General features: G+C 46.8%; 1 protein-coding gene across 3 annotated transcripts in view; it reads right to left on the reverse strand.

Annotated features, from left to right (window-relative positions):
• The window catches only part of atp2c1 (ATPase secretory pathway Ca2+ transporting 1), a 38,294-nt gene that overhangs the window by 11,437 nt on the left and 7,817 nt on the right, over positions 1-19,040 (reverse strand). For 2 of the 3 annotated variants that reach the window (XM_031576430.1, XM_031576432.1), the window contains exons 2-15: positions 14,192-14,296; positions 11,757-11,873; positions 8,303-8,392; positions 8,108-8,143; positions 7,396-7,457; positions 5,855-5,963; positions 5,392-5,547; positions 5,064-5,132; positions 4,839-4,914; positions 4,602-4,668; positions 3,946-4,070; positions 2,719-2,816; positions 1,678-1,773; positions 1,328-1,417 (exon numbers count right to left, since the gene is read on the reverse strand). In XM_031576430.1, the coding sequence (XP_031432290.1) occupies positions 1,328-1,417; positions 1,678-1,773; positions 2,719-2,816; positions 3,946-4,070; positions 4,602-4,668; positions 4,839-4,914; positions 5,064-5,132; positions 5,392-5,547; positions 5,855-5,963; positions 7,396-7,457; positions 8,108-8,143; positions 8,303-8,392; positions 11,757-11,873; positions 14,192-14,296 (1,296 nt within the window). Of the gene's footprint in view, positions 1-1,327; positions 1,418-1,677; positions 1,774-2,718; positions 2,817-3,945; positions 4,071-4,601; positions 4,669-4,838; positions 4,915-5,063; positions 5,133-5,391; positions 5,548-5,854; positions 5,964-7,395; positions 7,458-8,107; positions 8,144-8,302; positions 8,393-11,756; positions 11,874-14,191; positions 14,307-19,040 lie in introns of all 3 variants that reach the window. The other variant, XM_031576433.1, reaches the window with a different exon arrangement.

Genomic DNA, 19,040 nt, shown 5'->3' on the forward strand with positions numbered 1-19,040 from the left:
CCCATTTGGAATATCTTTTCTATCAATGTCTTACTTCTGGTGGAGCTATGCATGTTTAGCCCAACATATAGTGGTAGGGGTGGCTCACGAGATGCTGAAATGCGAGTTTGGCCAGTTTTGGCCAAACATGCCTGGCTTTCAGACTTCTCTTGATCCTCTATGTTGAGACCATAAAGAATGATAGAAACGAGAGACTTTAAGCTAGACGGTAAACATTTTGAATAGCAGTCCAATGGAAAGCACCCAGATAAATGTAATCCTTTGTGAGCAAAAATGTCTTTCCTTACAATTGTTGCAGCCCTCGGTAGAATTTCGGCGTCTTCTGAAACGTTGTGTTGTTTCAAAGCATCCTTCCATAGCCTGCGTGCTTATTGCATCCCGGAAAACTAAAACGGTGTTTCTTCCATCAGTTTGTTCTTAAAGAGTCTCTTTGTAATGTTCTAACAAAGCATTATTTAACCTGGTTTTATTTATGTTTTTTTTTAACTCCAATATCTTCAACGACAGCTCAGAAAGTTTAAACATACCAGTTCCTTTTTCTATACATTCTTCTATGTACTCGATAAGCTCGACAAATGCTATTGGCTTGTCCATTTTTCATCGTCACATTTGTCAATTTATAACAGCACATTCCTCATATGATCAGTTTTGATGTACAAAAAAGACACGCTCAATCTGCGCCAATTTGACCGCTTTTCTGCGGTAAGCTACTGGTACTGTAATGCGCCTTTGTTGGTGCTATTTTAATGATGTTGAAGCAAATCTTTAATAAAATATTACAGTAGCCTACTTATACATATAAAAGATACAAATGCAAATATGGTTTTAAATGGTGGTAAAATAACAGTTTTACCTACAGATATAGCAGAATTACATATTTCCTGCCATCTTGGATGAGCGCGCGCACAGGCACAAGTCTTTTTGTCTGTTTTGCTACTTAAAGGGACATTTGTTTAAACTAGTGCATATCAAAAACAAACAAGAAAACACAAACATGCATAAATAACTGCTTTAATACTTATTTGGTAAGCATTTCTAGGCAAAATAACCGTTTTGAAAATCGTACCACAAGTAACGCATATCTTGATTTCGGTCAAAACTTAATATCTCATTAAAACAAAAAAATTAGCAGTTTCACTTGGGCACCCCTTCTAATATCTTTTAGTAGGGTATAAGCTAATTGTGTGTCAAATTTCATGCTTTTATCACTCTTGTCACGATCGAGCTTAAATTGTGCATTAAGCCACCTGACTATAACAGGTAGATTCTGAGCGGATGTTGCTCAGACGGAGCCCCAGCGCTGGGGGAGGAGGGGTGGGTGACGTACCTTCATGGCCAGGGCGATGAGGGCTCCCTCTGTGGGTTTCCCCATCAGTGTGCCGTTCCTGATGACCGCATCGTTACACACACAGCCAGCCTGGGACATGGCAGGGGAAATCAGAAAAGAGCAGACCAAGGAGAAAATTACTCTCCAAATACACTGTACAGTCATCCATTGTAGATCGTCCCCCTCCCAGCCATAAGCACTGAAGAGGTGTGTGTGTGCGTGTGTGTGTGAGTGAGAGAGAGAGAGTGTGTGTGTGTGGGGGGTTTCTAAATGGTATAAAAGCACAAAAAGAGGACTGTAGTCTCCCGGTCCCAAATTGTGAAGGGTCCGTCTCCAGCTCCTCCACTCACCTCAACGACCTTGCGGATGGAGACGTTGGAGAAGCCGTGCACCAACTCCCCGTTCAGAAGAACTTCTCCAGCGTTGTTGTAGCCCACGCCCGTCACCTGAGAGACACAGTGATGGACACCGGGTGAGAGACACGCTCCCCGCTGTTCACTTAGCGGCTTTTATCACGGTCATCGCGGAGTACACGAGTGCACAGATTCAATCAGTAATTGTTCTCTTTGGGAAATGAACTTGTGACTGTGGCCCTTGCTAGTGCTTTCCAGTTGAGTTGGAAAGCAGACGGAAATGCCATACACATGCATGCACACACACACACACACACAAACAGTCAAATAAACACACACACACACACACACACACACACACACACACACACACACAAACAAAAGGTTATGGCGTGTCCTGCCAACAACCAGATTTGCCTGTCCTCCCAGACAGCTCTATTAAACCATGCCTGTGGCCATGCATCGTAAATGAGCAGTGGCTCAGCGAGAGGATGCCCGGCATCAGCCCACCAGCAGCCAGCCGCCTCACTCTGCACCACCCCAGCAGACTCATTAGCCCGTCCTACCCGCTGAACCGGACCGTGGGCTTGGAGACAAGCCCATCACATGATTGAGGGCCCCTACGTTCCCTTCCCACGACAGACCTCACACACCCTTAGCAGGGTAGCAGATGCAGAAGTAAGGGAACAGAAAGAGAGAGAGAGAGAGAGGGGGAGAGAGAGAGAAATGAAAGGGAGAGCGAGAAAGAGAGAGAAAGAGCGAGAGAGAGAGAGAGAGAGAGAGAGAGAGAGAGAGAGAGAGGAGAAGACAAAGGCAGGGGAAAAGAAGAGTGTGAGCACAGGGCAGGAATGTTGGGGGGGAGGGGGGGGGGGATTAAGAAAAACAAACTCTTCAAGGACATTTTCCGACTCTTTGTGTTCAGGGCTAGTGAGATTAAGGAGTGGAATTTTAACCCTGGGCTAAGCAGCTGTTTTAATGGTCAGGGGTCAGGGGTCAAGCTGCTTGACCTTAGCATGCGAGTCGACTATGTGGTCTTACTTCTGCATGGAGGCCATCGGCGGTGAAAAGGTGCGTCACAGTCATCTCATTCTTCGTCAGGGTGCCCGTCTTGTCCGAACAGATGACGTTGCAGCAGCCTATGACACAAAGTCACGGAGAAAAGATGGAGGTTAATGACAGGAAGCTCGTAACAATAGGTTATTCATTTTAGGTTTGGGTCAGCAAGGGTTGTTTTGAAAAAAGCAGACTCCCATGTTCTGAGACATGACTATGAGAAGAAAGCAATTCACCACTGAGACTCTGATGTGCCCAAACAACCAATTCAGCAGACTAACACACACCTATGGGGCACACACACTAACACACACACCTGTGGGACACACACTGTGGGCACGGAACAGATGGGGAGAGCATAAATATTTATGCCCTCAGTCTCACACACACACACACACACACACACACACACACACACACACACACACGGCTGTTTATGAGGACGTTTGCCCTGTAATCTGACCACTGCTCATTACTCACTTTGACTGAAACCGAAACAGTTATTTAACACATCGCTATGCAAGCCTTGGCCAGGGAAAGTCTCTCTCTTTTGTAGACCAGAGGCGCATGTGAGTGCTGGAGGTTTTGGACATTTTCTTCCACCCCCTCCCTCCCTCTGCCCCACTGTGTGGTCTCACATGACATGCATCTCCGTAATGTGATTGATCAGGCCGAGGGCTGCCAGACTCACGGTCACCTGAGCCACTACGCTGGCAGCTAATGAAGAGTGAAATTTTCCAATCACTGCGATTTCACTTGACCAACTCCCCCCAAACACACAGACACACACACACACACACACACACACACACACGCCAGCTCAGTGCAGCGAGCTCTTCTGAGCTGATGAAGAGTTCGGCTGTAGCAGAAGAGCCATTTCTCAGTGCTGTCTGATTACATTCAGTCAGCTGTGAGATGAAGGCTTCCTCGGAGGACGCTCAGGACAGCCTCCTGCCCTCCCGCTGCCCCCGAGCCACACAAATCACAGGGGCGTGCAGGACACTGGCATGGATCACAGTGAACAGGGTGATGGAGCAGTGGTGGGTGGGGGCGGCGGAGTCCCTCTATTCCGCTCCAGTAAACGAAGCGATTGCTCCACTGGCTTACAAGAACCGAGTCCATCCCCAGAGATTTATTTTGGACAATGATGTCCACTGAAAGAGGACATGGCAGACACCAGCGTAATTCAGAGACAAAGAATGAAGGACGTACTCAGTGTCTCCACGATGGGCAGCTTCTTGACGATGGCCCGCTTCTTGACCATCCTCATCACCCCCAGGGCCAGAGTCACTGTCACCACAATGGGCAGGCCCTCAGGGATCGCTGCCACCGCCAGGCTGGAACGGAGAGAGAGGTAAAAGTGTTACTTAAGAGGTGTGTTAAGAACAACAAATAACTGGACCCAACACCTACAGTACATCGCAACCACATCAAAAATGATCTGTAACAGAGTAGGTACAGATCACACACACACACACACACACACACACACACACACACACACACACACACACACACACACACACACACACACACACACACACACACACACACACACACACACACACACACACACACACACACACACACACACACACACACACACACACACACACACACACACACAAGTTCAAATAAAACCTTAAACTGAGCACACTGTCACCTGACCCTTTCCCTATAGTATTCGTTGACAACTCCAACACCTCACACACCCTCCACAGCCAACCCATCCGGATGCTAACCGCTGCTCAAACAGCCCCTGTGTGCACTTGGGCACAGCTGCACTTGGGTCAACATTAGGATCTTTGTGCCGACATTAAGCTTGCTGGCACTTTGCCCATCCATGTTCCTGCCACATCTGCGCTCACCTGACGCCGATGGTGAACATGTCCATGATGTGCTTGCCCTGCAGCCACCCGACCAGCATGATGACTCCTGCCAACCGGAAATGGGCAGAAGAGAGAAAGCTCGTTAGCTCAAGACACAGGGGCGCAGCAACGTGCCCGAGCCGCTCAATATGGGCAAAATGACACAGCCAGAGACACACACGATCAAGGCAGTGTAATGCATGTGGCAAAGACACACTAAATGTGAACTGTGCCCACCTATGATCCCAAAGGAGTAGAGGGAGAGCTGTTTCCCCAGCAGGTCCATGCTCTTCTGCAGAGGGGTTTTGGGGGCCTGTGGGACAAAGGAAAGAGTGAGGGGGAAAGGGGAATGTGTCATATTGTTTATTTCATCCTTAGCAAAACCTAATCCTGTAAACTAAAAAAAGGATTAATTTCATATTTATCAATCATTGTTGCTCCCTAAACTGGCAGGATCTTCACCTCCTCAGCCTGCATCATCTTGAACACCTCTCCAAACTCAGAATTTTCTCCAGTACCGATGACAATCCCCTGTAAGACACAATAATTAAGCGTGCGGGATATGTTTAAAATGATGCATCATGTAAAGACATGTGAAGACTGGTAGACTTGTCATTATATTATATAGCATCATATCAATCTATTATATAAATGTGCTACTGCAGGTCATATACTTTTAGTCTTTACGTTACACATGTGTCATGCTGGTATGAGCTTTCTCCAGATCTCGCTCAGTGCTAACATATTTAGCATTTCTCCAAGGCAACGTGGTACAGACGCTCTATGGTACCTTGGCCTTTCCACATCGCACCAGTGTGCCCATGAAGGCGATGTTGCTCCGGGATGTGATGTCGCCATTGGTGCCAGAAGGCTGTGGGGCGGAGGATTTGGAGCAGGGGGTGGTCTCTCCCGTCAGACTGGACTCATCCACTGACAGGTCAGAGGCCTGAGGGAGGGAGGGGGAGTGAGAAGAGGGGCTGGGATCGCTGCCGGTGCTCATGCAAACACACCACTGCTATTTCTGGAGCTTGTGATTAGATACAATTGAAGCATGCGACACTAGGCTTGAGGCGCAAGAGCAAAACAAAGGCAATATAAAGACTGCCTGAGTGTTTGTTTGATTACATCGTCATAGAGAGATGGTATGAGTATCAAGTACATACATTATAGAAATTGTGTGTGTGTCTCTGCCTGTGTGTGTGTGTGTGTGTGTGTGTGTGTGTGTGTGTGTGTGTGTGTGTGTGTGTGTGTACCTCAAAGAGGCGTAGGTCAGCTGGCACCCTTTCCCCAGTGGAGAGGCAGACGGTGTCTCCAGGAACCAGCTCCCGCGCTAGCGAGTGTTCCATGTGCCCTTCCCGTATACTGGTGTGAGAGAAGGGAAGACAGAGAGAAAGTGAGAGAGAGAGGGAGAAAGAAAGAAAGAGACAGAGAGAGAGGGAGAAAGAGAGAGAGAGAGAGAGAGAGAGAGAGAGAGGGGGAGAGGGAGAGAGAAAAGAGGGGAGAGACAGTAATAGAAAAAAGAGAGCGAAAAGAGTGGATAGAAAGTGAGAAAAAAAAACACTTTAAAGTGATGTGATGGTGAGGGGACCAAGTGAGAAAGTGGGTAAGTGGGTAAGTGAGGGCAAGGTTCGAGAGACATGCAGGGAGACTGTTAGAATGTGAGAGAAAGATTGTGTGTGAGCGTGTGAGAGAGAGATTGTGTGTGAGCGTGTGAGAGAGAGAGAGAGATAGAGAGAGAGAGAGCAGAGCAGAGCAGAGCTTGTGAAAGCAGGCCAAAAGAAGCGTGTGAATTGGCAGACCTTGAGGCTGTCTGCTGAAATCTGGGTTATGCTGAGGTGAGGTCTGTGAACCCGAGGGTGAGCGTGCCCTGGCTGGCATGAGACGACTCTGGGAACGTTTCACAGCGCACAGCAGCCACAGCAGACAGCCCTTCCCCACCGCCAGCCATCACACCCAATCATTCAGCACTAACAATCCCCTTCTCAGATCTGTAGTCGAGGCACATCGCTGGTCTCTGGGTTGGCAGGATGGTGTGAGTATTCAGGTGGTGGGGCTCGGGATGGAGGACAGGGGTGGGTGAGAGGGAGCAGAGGGTGACGGTGCTTGGCTTGGATTGGGGGGGGTGGCTGGTCAGGCTGTACGGGTGGATGGGGTGGCTTTGGGCCATGGGCATTGGGTTTATTTGAAGTGCAAATGTGAAGCTACGGGCCATCTTTGAAATGGAAAATACACAGAGTGTCTCTCTCTCTTCTCTCTCTCTATCACATCCTTATTTGAAGAAGTGTGTCTTTCATGGGGAGCTGAAGGGAGGGAGGGAGGGAGGGAGAGGGCACGGAAACTTCCTTGGTTCCTGCTCAACATGTTTCATCTGCCATTGACAAGGTGGTTAACCTATTCATATGATGAAAGTGGTCAGGTGTGTGAGTGTGTGTGTGTGTGTATAAAAGAGAGTGAGAGTGAGTGAGTGAGTGAGTGAGTGAGTGAGTGTGTGTGTGTGTGTGTGTAAAAGTGAGAGAGAGTGAGAGTGTGTGTGTTCCTGTGTGAGTGTTTCAGGAGTTTAAGAGTATGCTGCCTGGGTCAGATTATATGTTCTGCATAGTTGTATGTGTGTGTGTTGTTTGTGTTTGTGTTTGCATATGCAAATATGCAATATGCAAAATGTTTTTTGTTCGGGTTTGAGCATGGGTGCACTGTACATGGTGAAGGTCAAGGAAATAAGAGAGAAAATACAAGCCATGAGGAAAGAGAGATAACAAAAAAGAAAGAGGGGAAAGAATGTGTGTAATCTATTTACCAGTGACATTCTGGAGGCACGAGTTTACCCAACTCCTCCAGTGACTTCTCAGAGCGGTACTCCTAAAAAACAAACAAACAAAAAACAAATAGACAATGAGATGGAGAGAGAGATTTCCTGCATCAAAAATGTCAACAAATAAGGAAATGACATTCATGGGTAACATTTAGAAACGCTAAGCATAAAGAGAGAAGCAGAAAGATAGAGAGAATCAGAGGCCAAGCCCTGGGGTTAGGCCTCAAGACTGCCACTAAACAAATCATACAGACACACAGACAATAAAGCCCTGAACTAACTCCTTCACACACACACACGCAAACACACACACACACACCGATAATAAAGCCCCCCTGAACTAACTCCTTTACACATACACACACACATACACACACCAGGCTTTCACTCTAAAGCCTTTTTCCAATTTCCTCTTTATTTTCTCCTTCATCTCACTGAAGGCTTTTATGGCCACTGTCCTTCTGTCCCTGTCGCAAACACACACACACACACACACACACACACACACACACACACACACACACACACACACACACACACACACACACACACACACACACACACACACACACACACGGAACACAGATGAAACTGGCAGCAATCATCTCTATTAACCACAGATATATGCTAATTAAATGGTCATCCCGACCGCTACTCTGAGACCCCAACACAATCAGACAAGCAAAGAACATCTTACCTGTACAAAGGCAACGGTCACGACAATAATGATGGCCTGTGGAAGAGGGGAAAGATACAATGATACAGAATCCCTCTCTGTGATGAACGACACCATGAATGAATGAATGGATCATTTTACTTCTTGAGCCTTCTTTTGTTTCTTTGTTTCACTGATTAAAATAACTGAGCCAACAAATAGGGTGAATGTTCATACCACTGTGATGCTGAAGGCATCGTCGAACTGCCGCATCAACACACTGATAACAGCAGAGGCCAGTAGCAGCATGATAAGGGGGTCCTTAAACTGCAGGCAGTAAAGAGGATGAGAGAGAGAGAAAAAAAAAAAAAAAACAACAAGACAGAAAGAATGAAAGGAAAGAAGAACAGTAAGGGAGATTACACAAGGGTCTCACTTCAGTGAAAAACAACCAACTGATAGGCAAGACAATCCAGTACACATTCACAGTAAACCTACTTTGGGAAATGACACACAAAATGCAAACAGGACAGACACAGACTCATTCACAGATTCAGCAGCTCGGACAGACAACAGCGCAACAAAAACTCAAGGTCATCGTGTGCTCAGGTAGCAGTGATTATAAGGGTGATAAGAGCGATTCTTTACTGAATAAAGAAGAAGAAATGCAGTCATCACTCTTATCACCCCTGCTACTAGCGCACACAATGGCCTACATTGGGCTGCAGAATGCTTTGGTTAAAAGTGTCTGTTTTTTCATCCAGGCAAAAGGGCAATCACAGCATCCGTGTGTCAACAACAACCCACTTTGGCAAACAGAAGGCAAGAAACCACAGAATAAATGTTTGCAGTATTATGACAGCTTTGGACACAATCATTGTTATGATCTTTCTTGCAGGAAATCCGTTTCTTTATCCAGCCATTTGGTGTGTGGAGACGACCACAACGCTTGTGCACACTCATGGAGCAGCAGACCGCCAGGTATGCATTGTATGCGAGAAAAAAAAAGCAGGGCACTATGCCACACCACGATCAATATAACACCACGCGACCCAAATCTGACATGGTCTGCGGTGGCTGCGCCTGTGGCCCAGCATTTGCACTGTTCGCACGCAAAGAATGAGAATATTCTAGAAACAATTTCAGAAAAAAACAAACAAAAAAAAACAACAACCCCACCACATGACAGATGTTTTGAGAACAGAACGGAGTGTACTTCAGGGACTGACACCCTGAGCTGTGCGGGTACAGAGCGGAAAGCCCTTCTTGGTGGCCGCAGGCCTGAGTGGACTAGAGGATAGATAAGGCCGAGCTACAACACGCAGGGCTTGAGCGCCGCTGCCTCAGCGAGCTGCTCCACTGAATCATGCCTCGTCACCGTGTGCCTCCATCAACACAATGAGAAAAGGACAAAGGCTCTGAAGCAACCGCACCAGCTCCTGCCTACTAATGCCTCTGCCATCCCCAGAGAGAGAGAGAGAGCGCGAGAGAGAGAGAGGGAGAGTGAGAGCGAGAGAGAGGGACAGAGAGGGAGAGGGTCAGAGGGAGAGTGAGAGCGAGAGAGAGGGACAGAGAGGGAGAGGGTCAGAGAGAGAGGGATAGTGAGAGAGAGAGGGATAGTGAGAGAGAGAGAGAGAGAGAGAGTGAGAGGGAGAGGGTCGGTGAGAGAGGGTCAGAGAGAGAGTGAGAGAGGGACAGAGAGAGAGTGAGAGGGAGAGGGAGAGGGGGCTGTTCAGAGAGAATAGGATTTAGTGTGTGTGTGTGTGTGGTGGGATCCGACAATCACGGACTGCCATGTCTCTGGTAACTAGCAATTAGAGGATCTGTGCGGCTGAGATGTGATTATTTCCTTTGATTGAGTAATTGAGCGGGGCTCTGTGCGGAGAAAATTATAAGTGCAATGTAATTAGTGTGCTGGATACAGGGAGATCAAAAATAAGACCTGATACAGGCATTGGCCTTGAGTCTTTGGGGGAAGTCACCTCCCTCTCTCACACCAACGACACTTAGGAGCCCATCAGTAGGCTAGCGGTCCTGCTGTCCCATTAGCTTTTCTGCTAGCTTCAGGAAACTCCCTTTGGTGTTCTTAAAGTCCTGCCTACATTACACCTACAAACATGCTAAACGACTTAACTCTTATTTAAAAACTACACAAAAAATTTAAAAATGTATTTGTGCAGATTGGAGATTTTTGTGTGATACTAGGAAGATCTTTTACTATTCAGGCATATGGGATCATGGCCAACTTTGACTTGTCTTAGCTGGTGAAGTGTGGGAGGAGTAATGGCGTAAAGCTCCAAGAATAGCAACAGAGAGAGAGAGAGAGAGAGAGAGAGAGAGAGAGAGAGAGAGAGAGAGAGAGAGAGAGGAAAACAAGAGCAACACAGAGGAATAGAGAGACGGGGCAAAAAAAAAAAGAAGAAAAAAAAGAGAGAGACGCAAGCTTGACTGAGCCTCGTAGCTTCCTCAAAGCATTGGCTGCATCTGAAGTGACAGATTAAAGACCCATCTCCTTGTTGCTGTTCACTGGGAGCTGTAGAGGAGCAGCACACCTCCTGACAGCTATCCAACACCCCCAGCACTCCTCCACCCCACGGCTCACATTAAGCACCAGAGCGGAAGCTCTGACCCGGACTCCTAAACGCTCCGTGTCTGGCTGCTACGCAACATTGCCCAAACTGAAACGAAGCAGCCCCTCCGAATGGGAGAGATGCAACCAGGAGAAGGGTAATTGAAAGCTGGCTGCCACTTAGGGTCTGACAAGATAGGCTAAGCACAACCTGTAACAGCGAGGGAGCAGAGAGGAGAAAAACATAAGTACAGTTTTTACATCCTGTAGAAGAGCAGGGAATCTCAAAATAGATTGTTTTGATTTGGGCATTGATTTATCTGCAGCCATCATCTGCTGAAGAAAAGAGAAAAAAAAACGAAAGCAGAGTGGTGGATCGGTTTAATGGGTTCAGTGTTCAGGAGATCATGCTGTGGTCTAAATATGGAGGAGCTCACAGCACACAGCAGTGGTAGTGGTGGGGGGTTTCCATGTCTCCACAGGTGGCTACATCAGACCGAACAGGAAATGAGCCGCTGGAGTCAGAGAGAGGCAGGGAAACATCCAGGGGCTGGAGGAGTCCTTGAAGGGTGGAGGGGAGAGCAGATGGGGAGAAGAAAAGAGTGGAAGTATAGACAGGTGACGAAGAGGCAGGTGAGGACAAATGAGGCAGTGGTGAGGTAGGTGAGTGGTGAGGAGAGGAGGAACAAAGAAGGGAAGCTGAGAGAGGAGTGCAAAAGAGAGGAGAATGATTAACAAAAAAGGAGGAGTGGTGAACAGAAAAGTGGGTGAAAAGCTGAGCTGAGGTAAAAAGCCCCCATTTGGTCTGCTATAATTAGCCCACAGGACCATGAAACTCCGGCTGTCAAATAAGGGGGTTGGCTGAGATTTCACCCTCTGGACCCCCGCTGGACATTTTGAACATGTTTTCTCACGTCTTTCCGTTTAACGTGGCCTGAGGCCGTCCCTTCTGTGCCCATGATGGGCCTCATAAAACACCCACAAATACCTCAGCGGAACAAACGGCGCCTGGTGGAAAAACAGCGTCCAGACGCTCGTGGAAAAACAGCGTCCAGACCCTCGTGGAAAAAACGGCATCCAGACGCTCGTGGAAAAACGGTGCTCCTCGTAACGCCCTCCTACCTGTGAGATGTACTTCCTCCACAGCGGCTCTTCCTCGTTGATGTCAAACTCGTTCCAGCCATGGTAGGCACGACGACGGACCACCTCTTCATGAGTCAGGCCAAACTGCAGGTCAGCCTAGGGAAAAGGGGATGGAGAGGGGGAAGAGGGAGAGAGAAAGAGATGAATAGACAGACGAGACAGATGTATAGTGAGCAGCTGATCATGAGGCCCAAACAGCATGCCAAAAAGAGCCGTGGGCTAGGCGGACACACAGCAGTGGCAATCAGTTTGCAAATGGGTTGTGACTTGACTCACTGAGGTGGAACAATGGCTTTTTGAAACCTTGTTCCCCCCCCCCCCAAACTAACTAACAAAAGGCTGTAGGGTATTTTGTTTGTGAGACAGACAGATACAGAGAGAAGGAATGGTTGACGCCAACACTGACAGCCTTTGTTAGAATCTGCTCTGTACTACCAACTGCAGAGCAACTGTGACTCCATATCAGCCAGCTTGGGGGCAAAGGACCAAACTCGTGTGATCTGGAGAGCCACACCTACGGGGCGGGCTGTGGGGGAGGAGCACACAGCATGGGCATGTCTGACCATGTGCTATGGATCTGCTGCCAGGGCATCATTTGAGACAAAGGTCACTGCAACACTGAGCCCCATCTATCTGACCATAGCAGATCGCATTACATGTCATATCAATGCACCTATACCATGCAGAGCCTGAAAGAAAAAAACTCTAATAAGTCACTGATTAGCATCTGCCCACCAACGTGCCCAACTGAGTTATATTTAACTAAAATAGTAGTTAGGAGATAGAGAGACTATCGTTTAGAACACTGTCTCCACAGTTACCACAGTGGTTGCTCAAAGTCGCTTTTGGAAAACGCACCACTGAGCAAAGAGTTACCATCTGTAGGTGGGTGTGGCCAAAAAAAACCTCAAGAAGTGCAAAAAGAAATAGGGGTTTATTATGGCTCGGGAAAAAAAAATACATCAAGCAAACCTCAAGTCTAATGAAAAAAATGATGAAAAGGTAAAAGAAATCCCAATATAAAAATGTATAAATAAAAATTGGAAAATATCAGAGAATAATCCAGGAAAAAGCAAACAGACAGACAACTACCACAGCCAAGGAGAACATGACAACAAATGTCCAACAAGTCGTAACCACTTTTCTGCTACATACAAATATTCCAGTCCTTCGTCCCATCATCATTAGGTCATGTGTATGTTACAGACTGGCAATACAAATAGAGCCTGAAGCAGAATTCAGCAGCTGTGGGTGATAAGGTGGTGCCTGTCTGTGTTATTTATCCGCTGTAATGCGCGTCTCCGGTGAGGATGGAGGTGTGATGGCGGGAGCTGTGCTAATGGTGGCTCTCTCTGCAGCAGATGGCCTTGTGACAGGCATGCTGGAGGCCAGAGCCCAGTCAGACTAATGTGTGACAAGGCGCGGTGTGCTGCTGAGGACTGACTGGAGGAATGAGTTGTGCTCCATCGTTCTCTCTCTCTCTTCCTCTTCCCCATCCTCTTGAGTGTCTGTCATTGCCGTCATCAGACTCTTCCCATTAGACACAGCCTGCCATCCAGGGCTGTGAAGCACCCTGGGCCCTGGTTCATGCAGACTGAACGTGAGGAGACATCTGCGCAAGGCCACTGGTGGAAGTTATAATAAGATATCATTTTTCACATGCTGTTCCAAGGCAAGGCCAAAACCATTTCTAGCCGTCTTAGTGGAACCAGGTATGTCAAAAGAATTCTCTAAAATATGGTCTCGCAACAGAAAACACAATTTCTTAACTTTTGCTAGCAATTCATTTTGGGGGCTATAAATGAATTCTGAACAGAAAAATGCCTCTGGGCCTCTTCTGGGCTCTGTAATCAGCCACTTAAAATATCGGTATTAACCAATAAGATAACCACATGCTTGATTGGTATTGCCTGCTGCCTCTGACTGCAGCTCTGGTGGTCCATCCAGTCACTTAACTGGACCGTGACCGGGGCTGATGAGACAAACGTGTCAAAAGAGGACACGAGAGACTGTGAGTTTGTGATGAGGGATGTGTTTTGCACTGATAGACAAATCTTAGTGGCTCCAGCTTCTGCTGCAGACGCTGTGCGGTTAAGCAGATCCAGATGACTCAAACAGAATCTTGGGGAACTTCTACTTTTAGTTTGTGAGGCTAGACATTCCTGCCCGTGCATTCCTGCTCCCTCCTCACATGTACTCTCAGAAGGGTTGAGAGTTGAGAGTTGGGAACGGCTTTTGGGAGTTGGGAACTACAGTCATCCAGGAGAGTGGGTGAATAGTAAGGCAAATACTTGATTGAGTTTCTCTGGACAAACACCACCATTTTTTCCCTAGATGACTACTTTTCCCAATGAATGAACCTATGACAGTGACACTATATGATGGGACACGCAATCACACTAATGAGACCTTACCTGCAGGGTACACACAACTTCGTTCACCGGTAATTCGCTGGCTTTTTTGGAGGTCAGTACTGGCACCATGGTCTCATCTTCACGATCTGGGGGACTCTCAACAAGCTGTTCAGACCAATAAGAGAAAGAAAGAAAAACGATTTATTGAGGGGTAGGCTTAAATGGGGCAAAGATTGATATGATGCACTGTATTAGGCAGCATACAGTGGACAACAGTTTAAGAGATAATCCATTTCAACAATCAAAAGATAATCCCTGCTGTGCATGGATTGGGTGGAATGATATTACAATGACTGAACGGGATTAGGCACAGCCTGAAAATTAGAGAACAAAGAAGTAAGATGACCGCTCTCCTGCAATGGGTTGTTCACTTTTCCCCAACAGAAACGCTACCCTTATGATGTCCTCCCAGCCATCAATAACCCCCTGGCAACAAAGGACCAAAACTGACAACCAGACAGCCATCCCAGCCTCCTAAAACCTTTTATCCTTCATCCTTATGAAATCAGCGCTGGTAGTTTAGCGAGAAAAGAGCCCCAGAAATGATTTGAGAGTCGAGATAAACGAGAGAGGGAAATCAGAGTAACGCAATCAGGGGCGCCAAAGTGGCACATTGATTGGGCTGCATTAGAGTGCTGGCTAATGGCACCACATCTTGGAGAGAGATGCTCAATGAAAATGATGATGATGATGATGGTGGTGGTTGAGAGCGTTTCTAGTGGAAATGGGTGTTGGTCTACGTCGGTCCGAGGCAAAGGAAGATGGCTTTGGGGTGAAGGCTATTGCGGGGGGATGGGGTGGTCGCTCCTGATCCGAGAGCAGCCGACGGAGTGCTTCTATGGGGATGACACAGTAGGCCTTAGGACTTCATGATAATCAGGTGGGAGCTGAACTGAGTGTGGACATACACACACACACACAAATGCATAAAGTATAGTTGCACTCCCATTTAATGCAATACGCACACGCCATCTCCCTTGAACAAACAAATACAGGATGTTTTTATAGTGCACTTATTTTCGTTTTTCATCCATTACACACACACACACCAACTCTCAAACACACACTCATGTTAATGCCCGCGCACGCACACACAGCCTCAAGCTCCATGCTCTGTTTGGCATGGCTGTGCTGTAGACGGGGCTGAGGTTTAATAAGAGTGCCAATAAAAAGTAGACTATATAAAATGAATGTGCCTCGTAACCAAATGAACTCCATTTGTGAGGCCTAGGGTGTGTATCTGTGCCTGCTTGACTACAGCGCTCCTCTGTGATTCTTAATGAAAGAGGAGAGTATGCCCAGGACCGCCAGATGGGCCTCGGCCCTCCCCATCATACCATGTTGAAGGACTCCATAGCAGTAAGGTTTCACTGATGCAAATCCACACAAACATCATTATAAAAATAACTACAACAGATGACTAATGCACACATAAGAGTGAGTGGATTGTGCTGCCTGTGTTGTGCGTCAGAGGATTTCAAGAGTATGTTCAGACTTTGCTCATTTAAAATGGTGCATGCAAGCATCTAGGCTTTTGTTGCCAACAGGTGTTGGGTCCCATTGTGTTTTGAAGATGTTTTATGCAGAGCAGCATGCAAATGTTAATGAAAATCAGCCAGCTAATAAAAACCCAAGAGACATGCACACTGGAATGAAAACAAAACAAAACAACAAAGTATCATTATTACACTGTCAAGATTTGTAAAAAAAATCATAAAAATAACCCGGTACAAATCTGTTTTTTAGTTCGTTTTTCAACCAGACAAAATGAACAAGCAAACATCTCGCATGACCAAAGTTGACACTGATGCGAAGGAAATCAACCACAGCCCACAGGAGCCAAACCACTGCAAATGGTTCACCTGGAAGGATTAACAATCCGGCAAAACCCACTGACGCCCAAAAACACATCTGTAACGAGGGCGACAGTGGTTTAGGTAGAGTTGATCCCAACTCCTCCTGACCGTGGGTCAAAGTGTCTTGGAGCACGACACTGAACCCCCAACCGCTCCTGATGTGCAGGTTGGCACCCTGCATGGTAGCCTCCACCATCGGTGTGTGTGTGAATGGATAGATGTTAATGTTACATCATTAACCTGTAAAGCGCTCTAATGAGTAAAAAAGCGCTATATCAATGCAGTCCATTTACCATCCATCTAACAATGAACACACAATGTGCAGAAACCCTTCCAGTTAAAAGCCTTCCAGTTAACACTGAGTCTGACTGACTGACAGACCTGGTGCTGCTTCCTGTAAACTGAATGACCCATAAACATGGGCCATAAAACAAGCCACAGAACTACAGAGGGAGAACGCAGAGAGACGCAGACTTGCCATTATCTGGGTAACATGAGAGACAAGATGATGACGGGAAGCTCCATCTTACTACCGCCCTGAGTAAAACTGGTCAAGATGTGGATACGTTTCCTGGGCTATCAAACAGCGCTGAATGATTAAACTGCTGAAGTCCCATTGTACTGAAAGTAAGTGATGCCTAAAAGATCACCAACTCAGGCCATTGATTTTTTTTCTCTTTGAGCAGCTGATGCACAAATCAAATTGATGCACTGAAATCTAGGTGGAATAAAACCATAAGCCACTCCATTGGAAACCCAATAAAATCAATAGGCGAAATAACCACAACTGAGCACGCTCCAAATAAAATCAACACAAACCACTGAAACACCCACTCCTCTGAACCGGCAGGGACAGCTGTGAGGTACTTCCTAGCTTAGCAGAGATGGCCCTGACAAGCGCTACTTATGAGTATGTCACACAGCTCCAGTTTCTATAAATGACTGCATCACCTCCCATCCTCTTGGTACACTTCACCTGCCCCTTTCCCCCCCCCCATTTACCTGTTCTTTCCTGCTGCCTTCTCTACTTTCTCTCCTTCATTCAGACTTCCTTCTCTTTTTCTGAAGACCACTGCTAAGAGACGACGAGCGTGTTGCATAAGAGGCGAGGTTAGCCGGAGAGGATTCTCTCTAATGAAGAGCGGCAGGTGCTTAGGCTTGGATCAGATGAACCCGTCTTTACTCAGAAGGCATCAAACTGATGAATGAGGCAGAAGAGCTCAGGCATGGTGGTGGTTTACCTCGGGATTACTGAAAGGGACTACGCCAGGAGAGTAAACACAATATCTTATGTTCTCAAGGTGGACAAATCGGAGGTTCAGCTCAGCATGGACTAGCTCACGGTGCAATTCAAACCACACATTTAAACATGTACACAAATGTAAGAGGTCACACACAATTCCATATAGTCTACATATTCACTATGACCCACTAAAACACATTTATCCACTTATGTTGAAGAGCAGCATTGCCTGCTCCCGCAGTGATACAGTCACTGATGCATTTGAGGCGAAATTAGGTTAGATTTGGAGGATCATTTAGACATAATTTAGACCAATTCAATGAACCCAAAGATTATTCTTTCCCTTCTTCTTTGAACCATCACAAAATTACTGTATCTATACTGTATTTATCAGAAAAAAGTATCTCTATACAGCCAGTGATAAGATACACGGGCAGAGTTCACAAGAGGGTTAAGCCTACCCACAATGACCTTCAGTAAACATTAACGCTCACTGACATATATGTCCTGCCTGAGGGCAATCAGCAAGCAGCCCTATCAGCCTACAGATAAGACAGAAAAATATCACTGAGCCAAAATGGCTATTGTGTTAAACTCTCCTCTCGACATGCTAGCCACAGTGCACCACACCATACTTTAGCGGTGCAAATCCTTTAATGGTGGACACAGAGCGCTGGTGAACTCCCTGACCGCGGCGACCCCCAGTCATGTGGGCCTGGGGCCTGATGGGTGTGAGTCTGACCTGAATGTGTGGCTCTTGTGTGGTGGAAATGAACCCGTGTCAGGTCCAAGGTCACTGGTGCACGCAGCCGCAGCCAACTCTACCCTTCGGATAACGCACAGTCCATTACACGCACGGACAGGCTGGGCTTAGCCTACCCAGGGAAGGTTCAAGTTCAGGGGTGGTCTCAAAGTCACAGGTCTCAACTATAAGTTGTGTCCTCAATCAGGTAAGTATAGTTATAATGTGCATCGCCGTGGCAAAAGGTGTTAGTAGTGACCCTAATCATGTCTGGATGCAATAATTAGGCTAATATATTTTGTTTGCTTATCAAGATTTAAACTGCTTGTCAAGAAGCACCACTACATGGGAAATGGCCTGAATGACTACAAATTGTATTTAAAAAGTGTATTCATTGTGTTTCCTTTTATTCGATTCTGCCTGTCTGCCTGTCAAATTACTTAAATTCCGATCTGTTCTAAATAAACATTGGGATGGTGATGAGCTTTACACTCAGGCGGGAGTGAAGTATGTGAACATGTTCTCCATAACACGTGCAACATGGGTTGTTGAAACAGTTACCCATCGTGTAAGTGCAGAGGAGAGGGACTACATGAAGTCTGAACAGAGAGAGGTGACAGTAACACACTGTCTTTCCACTGTCTTTCCTCCACCCATTCTCCCTCCCTCCCTCCCTCCCTCCATCCCTCACACACCTCCATTCCGTTCTCCATGTCTCCTTTCACCTCTCTCAAATGAGGAGGCCGACAAAGAAAACAACAGAGATGTCCTCCAGGCAAACCTTTAGAGCTGTGAAAGGAACATCTCCTTGACATCTAAACGGAGCAGAAATTCAAAAGCCTTCGTTACCGGCACCTGAAGGACGGCCTTTCCAACCAAACAGAAATGAGGCTGCAGCTTTTGTGCAAAGGCAGACTAAAAAGCTCAGGCAGAGGGAGAAGTTTTGGGAGACATTTTAAAAGTAACCCATGGAAAAACACTCTGCCATCCTGCCATGATGCAAAGCCC

This window comes from Clupea harengus, chromosome 11, assembly GCF_900700415.2.
Source record: "Clupea harengus chromosome 11, Ch_v2.0.2, whole genome shotgun sequence".
NCBI lineage: Eukaryota > Metazoa > Chordata > Actinopteri > Clupeiformes > Clupeidae > Clupea > Clupea harengus.